The following is an 11,521-nucleotide window of genomic DNA, read 5'->3' on the forward strand; positions in this document are numbered from 1 at the left end:
AATTAAATACAAGAAAAAGTCATATAAAAAGGAAAAAAGAAAATTATTTAAATAAAAAAAATCGTATTGGTAGCAGTGACTGTGTTTTTTCAAGATTTAAGAATTTGTGGCGTTTTTCTTGTAGCTGTCGTTGTTGTGCCAGTGGTAATAGAAACGTGTAACACGTGAGACACATTAAACAGTGATAAGCAAACAGTATTTAGTATTTCGATTACATCTACATACACAGATACAGATACAGCAAACGAGCAAAGAACGTACACTTACTTGTAACAGTGTACTAAATGCCAAAAGGACTTTAATGACAAAAAGGCAATAAAGAAAATAAAATACAAAGAAAACAATTATTCAGTTCGTGTGTGTCAGTGTGCCTAAGTGTGAGACTGAATAAGTGATTGTAAAATCGTGAACAAGAACAGCAGTAGCAGCGGCAAAAATTTCAATTGCTTTTTTTGTAGTTATAAAAACAATTAACAATTTCACTACACACACATTAAATCCTCCCCATCAACACCACCAGCACCTAGCCTTGTCAAGATGTCAGAAATTGTTGAATTAAATGTGGGTGGCGTACATTACACCACCACATTGGATTCATTGCTACAGGATAAATCCTCTTTGCTACATGAAATGTTTAGTAAAACGGATTATTTACTTAAAGACAGCAAGGGCCGCTATTTCCTTGATCGTGATGGTGTCCTCTTCCGTTACATATTAGACTATTTACGTGACAAAACTCTACAGTTGCCCGAGGGCTTTCGCGAAAAACAGCGCTTGCAGAAAGAGGCCGACTACTTTAAACTTCAGGGCATGTTGGAATGTTTGCGCAAAGAACGTGATACACGTTCGCCCGGCTGCATAACCATCGGATATCGTGGCAGCTTTCAATTTGGCAAAGACGGTCTGGCTGATGTCAAATTCCGGAAACTGTCACGTGTCCTGGTGTGCGGCCGTGTTGCTTTGTGCCGTGAAGTTTTCGGTGACACCCTCAATGAATCGCGTGATCCCGATCACGGTGGTCCCGATCGTTACACTTCCCGTTTCTTCCTGAAGCACTGTTTCATCGAACAGGCATTTGATATGTTGCACGATCAAGGTTTTCGCATGGCTGGCAGCTGTGGCTCCGGTACAGCGGGCTCAGCCGCTGAGCCCAAACCAGGCGTCGACACCGAAGAGAATCGATGGAATCATTACAATGAGTTTGTGTTCGTCAGAGACTAAATGGAAGTATGATGTATTGGTTAAGCTAAAATATTTGCATGTTAAAGTAAGTTCATTATCGCATATGTATGTATCTATGTTACATGAAATTAAGATATGAAAACTTTTATTATATAGATGAAAACCAACAAAAAAAAAGAAAACCTAAAATATCTTTTATTAGTCTAGTAAAATTGTCTGTTTTGGTTTGTAAAATTATTGATTAAAGAAAATTAAATGGAAATTATTAGCAAGATTTTTAAGCACTTTTGCGTTAATCTTTACTGTGTCAACAGACGTTTTAAATATAAGTTTTAAAGTAAAAAATCTCTATTTTGAAGTGCATAATTACTGATGAATTTGATTGGAATTTAGGAAGGCATTTAGAATGAATTACATCACTTTGAACTACAGGCAAATCCCGGTATAACGAATCTCACTTTAACGAAAATCCGATTTAACGCATGGTAGAATTCGTAACATTAACCACCTTATATAACAAACGTTTCAAAAATTGTATGCTCGATATAACGAATGATGAGAAAAAACAAACAAAATAAATGTTTAGCATTGACAACCTTATATAGCGAATATTTCGAAAATTGTACGCTCAATATAATGAACAGAAAGTATAAAAAACAAAAGTATCGTTTTCAATGGTTAATAATTTTTCAATGGTTAATAATAGGTGCTGTAATTTTTTCTATAGTGGTATTAATTGCGAAAGAAAACTGATTCGCTCACATAAATATGAAGTTAGGGAATCCAAAATCAGCTTTCTTTCACTTAGAATGCGAACAAAATCTTTCATTCGATATTGTGAATCAGGCTATAATTCACGTGAATTAAATATGGGAAACCGTAGAAAAATTTCAATGAAAGAAAAACTAAAAATTTAGATGAATGAATGAAATATGGAATAACAAAATTCTCAACATGTATTTTGAAGAAAATAAAAATAAACATTTTATCGTGACGAAGTGTTTCCTGTAAATTATCTTTACACAAATTAAATGGGATCTAGAATCTTCAAAATATGTTTGTCCCTGAGTTTAATTTTAATTTTCCGAATCGAAACCCCTTACAATGAAGGCTTTATTAATTGTGGATAATGCACCAAGCCATTCTCCAGAAGAACAATCAGTAAAAACTATTAAAAATATACAAATTTGGACGATATTCATGCCTCCTAATGTCACACCGCTATCCAACCTAGTTTAGCTAAATTCCAATATAGAAAAAGTTATCCAAATTAAAAAAAAAAAACATCTCGATATAACGAATTTTTCAATTTAACGAATGGGCCTGACAACATATCATTCGTTATACCGGGATTTGCCTGTACTTCCAATTTATTTATCTATGTAACAGATTGAATATTTGTTTGTAGGACACCGCGACGTATGATTACGATTTATTTAAATAAGAATCATACGCATGTTAGGTTAAATATGAAACAAATTAAATTTTTTAAACACTTATTTAGTTAAACTCTTGACAATAGGCATCATTCAAATATCTGTCACTGGAGGGATATTTTCAAACTTGGAAATGAATATTGGTAGCTTTGAACCAGATCTAATGCTATGAAATTCATTTTGAAGTAATTTTTTTGTGTTGCAATTCATCCAGTAATATTACGAATCAATTATCGTTTACTGATGATAAACTATGTTTTAGGTACCCGAACGCGACATTGACACATGAACAAAATCAAAAGAAAATGCCTGTTTTTCGCACGGGCAGTTGTATGTAGCTTGCACCAGAGAGAGAATCTTTACATACCTACTGAAAAAGGAAATAAATAATTTCTTTTTTTCAACAAATAAACGATAACACAATAAACATAGCATACAGATTAGTATTATTGTCCAGCAGAGACCAGCATCGGTTAAGCCGAGCTGCCGAGTCGTGAAATATTAGGACATTATGACAATATGACATGATAAGAGACCTTCTGAATTGACCAAATGTGTTTATTTTTTAAGCGTATTAGCACACGCCATGTATCCGCTGGTATACAAATATAACAGCAATCAACACAATAACATCATGATTGCATAATAGAAAGTTTATTTCAATTTATGTTCTTATTGAAATTTATTGAAATTAATCAGTTTTGAAAAAAGTAGACAATTTTTCGGTGAAATAATAGCGGTATTAACGATGTAGAGCTATTGTCCTGGTATTAGAGTAAATAATAGAGTAAGGAATTAAGTGTCACAAAATTTTATAAATTTTTAAAGTACCTATATAATTCGTTGTCGATCAATCCGTTAATTGCATTTGTAGTGCACTTTTTAGCTTTAGCTGATTTCTCTGTTATATTTTCTACTATATTTTTTTCTATAAAATAAAATTGAATATATTTCCATAACAAAATTAAATGTCATGAAATATCAAATTGAAAATTACCTAATGTAGCTTGAAAACCGAAGGTTTAAAGAAGCATGATACAACAATTATTGTATCATGTAAATAAGTAAAAAATTAGTTCTAATTTTTACAAAATTATACAAAATCGAAATAAAGTTAATTAGTGATATTTACAATGTAGAGTACATTCTCTAGCAAAGTACCAAGAGAGATACCCGTCACAGAGTGTTAAAATGATTTCAGATAGTATCAAAAGATCAGTTTAGCAGACATATAAAGTTTTAGAACTTAAACAGATCACACTACTAGTTCTCGATCAATTGCCTGATCCCTAGGATTGTTAGTAGGAATGTCATGTTTTATTTAAGTCAAATAAATATTCATAATTTTGATTATTCGAGTGATTGATTCATTACACGATGCTACAATGGAAAAAAAACTTGGAAAACGACCTGGCGTAGGTTATAGGGCTTGATGAGTACATTCGAAATTGTGTCAACAAATTTCCAAAACACACTCAAATTCAGAAGTTATTCGGAAAAAACAGTTAATAGTTATGTCCGTGAACTTATCGATCTGTAACTCAGTCAGTCCATGTCCGATTTTAAATTTTTAAACGGGTTTAAAAAGAAAACTGATTACGCTTTAAAATGACTTGAATTTTTTGATACATTTGTTAGTTATAAGTATTGTTTTTGTTAAGAATATCTAAAAGAAAAACAAAATTAATCAACTTTTTTGAATTTAATCGCTTTTCATTGCTTATTTTTATATGAAAGCTAATAAAAATTTATACCAATGTATTAAGGAAATTTAGTTCTTAACAAACTGCCGTTTTAATTATTCAAATCGGATGAAAATTGTAAAAGTTATTCAACTTTTCATTAACACCTTTTTTTAGTATTTTCTACCCCAGCCCATATAAATAATAAAAAAAAAAACAAAAAACTATACAAACATTTTTTTTCTACAAATTTTAATTTACAAGGTAAATTTTGTGGAACTTTTTGTCGAAAAAGTTTAATAACTTTTGCAAGTATAAACCGATTTTAACAACTAATATCTCGTTTTTGTCTACAAAAAATTGTCTATAAAATACTGTGCAAAAAAAATATAGGGTTTCATAGACAAAAATTAAAATAACTATTGTTGAATTTGAAAAATTAGGAAAAAAAATAAAAAAGAAAGCCAAACTATTTATAGAAACTTACACAATTTCTTGGAATATAGATGTTATGCATACATTTTATGAAAGCTTAATTCCTTACCTAACCATAATTATGTAATATGTTGAAGTCGGTCTAAAAATGTATGAGTTAGAGGTACTAAAGTAAACAGTTTTTTTTCAAAATAACTCAAAATTTTGAGGGTGTTTCAAAATCTTTGAAAATGGTTTTAGTATGTCCTCACCTAGGCCTACAACCTCCATTAGGTGGCTTTTCAAGTTCTGACAAAAAGTGTCATTTTGTAGCAGAGTGTTATTAAAATATCCTCGATTATTTGAATGTATGACGAGTTAAAAATATTTTTCGAATAATTAAAAAAAATATATATATGGGGAATTTCATGTCAAGTGCAACAACTTTTAAAATCGATTTCTTTCAATCGGGATGAAATTTGAAATAAGGTTAGACCTAATTCAGACACAATTTTTCAACAAGTTCGGTCAAGAACTCTCTGAGTTAAAGAGGGTAAAAATTTGACATTTTGGCCAAACATGTTTTTTTTTCTCATCCATGTAACTTACTGCCCATTCTTCTTAGCAAAATGTATCCCAACTAATTTAGATAGCTATTTTTTCAATCTTTCGAAAAAAAATATTTAAAAAAAAAAAACCTTAAATATTTTTTTTCCGAAATCAAAAACTTTTTGACTTTTTTTTCTTACAAGAAAGCTTAGATATTTGCATTGACGACCTATTTGATCGCTTAGTGGGATGCGAGTTCGATATCTATCAAGATAAATGTTTTGTAACTCAAAACATAAATTTTCTGTTTTTTTTTGCAAAATCAAAAACTTTGTTGACTTTTTTTTCAAAATTTTTTTAATTTTTTTTTTCTCAAAAGAAAGCTCAGGTCCATTCCCTTAAGATAGTTTTAGTCGCATAGTGGGATGCGAGTGGGATATCTATGAAAATAAATATTTTGTAACTCAAGACATAACATTTTTGACTATTTTTTTTATAAATTTTAACTTTACTAGACTATTCGTTTAATCGGCAATTATTGATTGACTATTTCTTTTATTTTAAATTGTATTCATTCGAACAAAAAATAAATTCGTTTTGTTGATTATTCGAATAACAAGCCTAGATGTTAGTATTTAAAATTATTATACATAACATAATAATTTTTTCAAGGATGTCTCACATTTTATTTGATAACTTCTTTTCTACTGCATCAATAATGCCTCCATGTAATCTCTATTTTCGAAAGTTTTAAATATATTGCCTGAAATTAATTTGTCTATCTTACAGATTGAATATTTGTGTATAGGACACCGCGGCGTCTGATTACAATTTATTTAAATAATCATACGCACGGTAGGTGCTATGTAAAATATGAAACAAAATTAATTTTTTAAACTCATTTGTTAAAAATCTCTAAAATAGGCATCATTCAAATATATTTCCTTGGAGCCATATTATCTAATTTGGAATGGCAAGTCTAGATGTTAATGTTTAAAATTATTATGCATAACATCATTTTGTTTCATAAATTATTTTCTACTGCTGATTTTCAATACCAAACTGGCTAGAATAATGACAAACATTATTAATCATTATTGTTTATTTCGATGTAATACTTTGGATGTCAGTGTGTTTTCCACAATCATATTGACATCGTAATACAAAAAAAGCTATATGTTTTTTAACAACTTTTCAGGAGGGGCAAAAGTAGTTCATAAAATTTAATTTATTTCTGTTGTATTAAATAGCTTATGAAAAATTGGAAACGTTGGACATTTCAACAAAATGTGTACATAACTTCTTTGACCTAAATCATTTAAAAAAACATCAAAAGTATTTTCAAACAAATATTTGAAACGAAATTTTTCTACATTTTTTATAAAACTTCGTTTAAAGTCTCTTAAATCTAATTAAAAATGTATTCAAATATCAGCTGTAATAAGAAAAAAAAACTTGCTAATAAATTCCTTCTTAATAGGCAGAAAGAAAAATATTATAATTTGAAGCGAAAACTTTTACATTTAACAAAATAAATGAAAAACAAACTAAACTAAAATAGAAAGCATAAAACAAATTTGGAATTAAATCTCATAAATTTTATATACAACTAAATTTAGCAAATAATATAAAACCTAAATACTATAAGAGATGAATAAAAGTTTTACATTAATGAACTAAATTCACTCGACATTAATTTGGTTAATAATAAAAAGAAGTCTAAGCAACACAAAAAAGTTTATAAATGTATAAAAGAAAATAATAAACAATTGAACAAAACTAGCAATAACAATTGGAACAATGGGTCATAAAGGCAAATAATAAGGCAACAAGTCTAATAATGCCAGTAATAAATACTACACACTATTTATTTGAATAAATAAAACATTTATAGCAGCTAAATAGACAAAAGCAATGGAATATTAAATTTTATTTTGTTAACACAAAAACTAAACACAGTATTAATAACCAATCCTCTAAGGAAGAAGTATCAAGAAATAGTTTCAATATTTCTATGGAGAAAGGAAACGGAAGTCAATCAAAAAATATATTGTGTCAAGTGAATGTATTTTTTGTAGGAAAATAAACATTTTATCAATTTGTTCTTAATACAACAGAAAGATAAACTATATTGATAAGCTAAACCTTTTGACAAAAAATTATTTGTCTCAAAATGGTCTTAAGTTGTGAGTAGAAAACATATATTGAGGCAATAAAACTGCGTTTATTTCTATATTATTTCGATAACTGCAACCAAATTTAATTTTACTAAAAAATCAATCCTCAAGTCATGTTTTCAACAACATCAAATACTTTATATAAAAAGCCTTTATTTACTCCTCAGAAGTTCCACAAACCTTGCCCCCTTTATTTCATGCAAAATGCAACAGATCAAATGTAAATTTTGAATTCAAACACAGAAATAGAAATAGAAATAACAGAATAACAGAAATTTTGGTGTAACAGATATGAAAAAACGTACAAACTTGTCAAATGGGGCAAGGTTTGTGGAACTGCTGAGGAGTAAATAAAGGCTTTTTATATAAGTATTTGATGTTGTTGAAAACCTTAGGACTTAAGGATTGATATTTTAGTAAAATTAAATAATTTCATAAAATTTTGGGACGTTATTTACCTTAAAAACTAAAAAAAAATTCATATGGTGTTTTCCACGAATAAAAATATAAAATTTTAATTAATGTAAAATTTTAACAATTAAAAAGATAACATAACATAATTTGGAACCAATATAGACTCAAATCAATGGCATTAGAATTTTTGAATTTTTTTATTTTCAAATACCGAAATTCCTAAAACGGGGAAAATGTGTTTCAAAAACTGAGTTTTTTTAGAAAAGTGCCTACTGTGACGTTATTTACCGTGTGGTAGTAAAAATACTTAGTAGGTGTTTAAGAAACATATGGGGTTATACAAATATGGAGGTTTTTTGTGGATTGGTGTTTTGCCTTTTTAGAATTTTTTACTCAAACCGAAAAAAGGCGATTTTTCGCTATTTTTTGGGGAAAAAGGTACTTTTATTCTTTTTAAGTTATCTAAAAAATTTCTAAGAGGTTGTATAATGAATGTGTACTTTTTAAAAAGCTAGCTTTACATCAAATATTTTATATGAAAAAAAAATTATAATTTTTGATAGGGGATCTATTTTTTATGTAAAATTCAAATTTAGAGCAAAAATTCTCAAATCGCATAGTCTATAATAAATTATAATAATATATTTTAGATGGCCCAATATGTTCTTAATAATTGTGTAATGGGTTCCGATAACCCCGGCCCTACTATTGATATTATAGCAAAAAAACGAAAATATACCATTTTTGGAATTTTTCAAGACTTTTTTTGGGAATTGCGGGATTCCTGATTACAAAATTCAAAATTTGTTTTTATTTTTCCATTTTCAATAAAAAAATCTATATAAGTGTAAAATTTCATTACAAATTATTCATAAATAAAAATTATATTTCAATTTGAAAAATTTGTATCTATGCCAAAAATCATTAAAAAGTTTTTTTGTCATATTTTTCAAAAAAGTATTCCATGAATTTGTTCATTGTCAAAAGTTGTATACATTATTGGAATGTAGACAAAATCTTCTATCCATTGATATATAACATGTCTACATTATGTTTTTTACGTGGCAAATTACTTAGGGAAAACCTAACAACTCGCTGAGAATTTATCTAGCACTGTTATTTACATTCATAAATATGTTGTTATGTAGGCAACATGCTTTTTTATGAATCTATGTTAGGTAAATTATCTGCTTGAATAAATTTCTAGTTGATTACACAATGTCCGTCCGTCCGTCTGGCTTTCCATGTAAACTTTGTGCGCAAAGGACTGGTCGTAATTTTTAAGATATTTCGATTAAATTTGGTACATAAATTTTTTTCAGCCCGAATACGAAGCAGAAATCGGTTCATTACTTCACCTAGCCCCATACAAATATCCTCCCAATATTAGCCTTTATTGATGATAGAGGCCCGCTTCCAAAAATTACTCAACAGAAATAAGTTTCATAATTCACAAATCACATAATTAGTTATAGCTCCCATATAAAATTATTCACGAAAATAAATGATTGAAATTTTAAAAGAAAAAGGTTTTTGCTCACTTACTCAGTGTAGGGTATTATATGATCGGGCTTGACCGACCTTACTTTCTTACTTGTTAGTATTGAATTTAATAGTGAAGTTCTACCATTACCGTTTTAAATTCACCAGTAAATAACCTTGCGATTGGGTTAAAAATTCACTAGTACTAGTTCTCAGTGGTTATAATTTATAAGACGTGGCGGAACTAGTTTAATGAACTACAGGGTCATTACAAGTATTGCAAACGTCTTGACCAAATTATCACCCATGTTTGGCAATGCAGAGTATAAAAATATACAAGAAAAAGAAATACCAGCTTGTTTTATTTATATTAATGTTGAATTCTCTATAAAAGAAAACGCAACACAAAATCGATATTAATTTTCTAGTCACAACTGATTGATATTATTTCCTTTTTCCAATCTTAGCCAGGGGTAACACAACAGTTTACACATCATAAAAAAGACATATAAAAATAAATTAAAATAAAGAAAAAATATAAAAAATACAAAATAAAGTTGATGATAGAAATAAACCTAAATAAATACAAACTGAAAACAAAATAAATCCTAAATAGATATTAAAGAGCAATAAAAAAATAACTAATAGAAAATTTAAGAAGAATTTAAAAAAAAATAATGAAAATTAATACGGGTTTTTGCAGTAGTATTTCTCAATATATAAATTAAATTTAGAAAAAATAACTATTAATCTTTAAAGAGAAATAAAAACACACACACCAACTACAAAATAATAAAACAAATAAATGATATTGTATTTAAATTGAAAAGCTGTTAAATCTATTCTAATTACATATTATTGAAACAAAAAAATACAATACAATATTATCAAAAATTCTACTTTGTATATGTTAAAGTGCATATTTAAATAAATTGCATTTTAATAGTTTTTTATTAGTTTTCCAGTAATATTAAATTGAAGCATTAACTTTAATGCTGACAACATAAAACCCTTTTATTGTTGATAGGATTTTTCTACATTACAAAACCATTTATTTATGTTGTCAGGAATTAAAAATTTTAAAAAACACAACCCAGCAAAATTGTGTGTTGCATGCAGAAAAATTTTTCAACATTCTTTTAATTTCAGCTGTATTATTTTTGTATCATAACGTATTTCTGACTTTCTTAAAGCTACCTTGGCAAATAGTTACGAAAAAAATCATAACCATCTTTTTAAGCTCAAATTTGTTTGCCATTATTTACTCTTACAAATGTTTTGTAAGATCAAACAGCATCAATTAAAATAACACTAAATATTTGTTTTGCATCATCCTAAGTAAAATTAGTTTTTGAAATACAAGAATTCAAAAATATATTTCTCATAAAATATTTAACCTGTGTGACCCTACCTTAAGAATCAAGCATTTTGAAAAGACTTCAATTGATTTTTTAATAGAATATTCAGAATATTCAAAGATTTTATCTATGGCAATTTGTAATAACTATCATAATTTAATTAAAATCTTGCCAAAAATTGTGAAAAACTGAGCTCTTTGTAGCAATTCACAATTCAATTAAAAAAAATTGCTATCGCAACATAATTAAGCTTAATATTTTACCAGACAAAATCTGGCTGCAGCTGACGTTCATCCGCACCTCATTAAAACTATTTAAAAATTAATTTTTGGAACTTTCCGAAAAATTTTTTGTTCAAATGCTTCCATAAAGTTGTGGGAATTGCATAAACAATAATTGCAATGAAATGTTCATTTATAATTTTGTTTTTTTTTTGTACAATGTGCCTTTGGTCATTTAAAATGTTTGCGTTGATAAAATCCATTAAAACTAGCAGGTGAATATTAAAATAATATATAATGAGAATATAACCTGAATAGAGGGGAAAGTATGAATAAATTAATCTCAATTCAAGTATGTGCAATTAAACAAATAAAACGAACGAATCGTATATAGCACTATATGAAAGAAAAATTTAAATTTTTTTAATAAATTCTTAAAAAACAGGCAACAATTTTAAGCCTAATTATAATAACGCATATTGCACTATTGCTATATAGGTTACTTAGAGATAATAAAGGGACCATTGACTTCATGCTTGATTACATGCGATGTATAAAATAACCAATTGGCTGGGCAGTTACCTTTATAGGAATCAGTGTACCTTA

The 11,521-nt window shown here is 28.1% G+C and overlaps 1 protein-coding gene across 1 annotated transcript; it reads left to right on the top strand.

The window, feature by feature from the left end:
• Positions 1-293: 293 nt before the first annotated feature.
• Ktl (BTB/POZ domain-containing protein Ktl) lies at positions 294-1,267 on the top strand. Its single transcript, XM_065508278.1, has one exon. It carries the CDS (start codon positions 538-540, stop codon positions 1,219-1,221), a length of 684 nt encoding a protein of 227 aa, XP_065364350.1. The 5' UTR covers positions 294-537; the 3' UTR covers positions 1,222-1,267.
• Positions 1,268-11,521: the final 10,254 nt, after the last annotated feature.

Source organism: Calliphora vicina, chromosome 1, assembly GCF_958450345.1.
Source record: "Calliphora vicina chromosome 1, idCalVici1.1, whole genome shotgun sequence".
NCBI classification, from domain to species: domain Eukaryota; kingdom Metazoa; phylum Arthropoda; class Insecta; order Diptera; family Calliphoridae; genus Calliphora; species Calliphora vicina.

What these genes read in the sequence shown, in the direction of transcription:
- Ktl (XM_065508278.1), top strand. Translation starts at nt 538, where the DNA reads ATGTCAGAAATTGTTGAATTAAATGTGGGTGGCGTACATTACACCACC.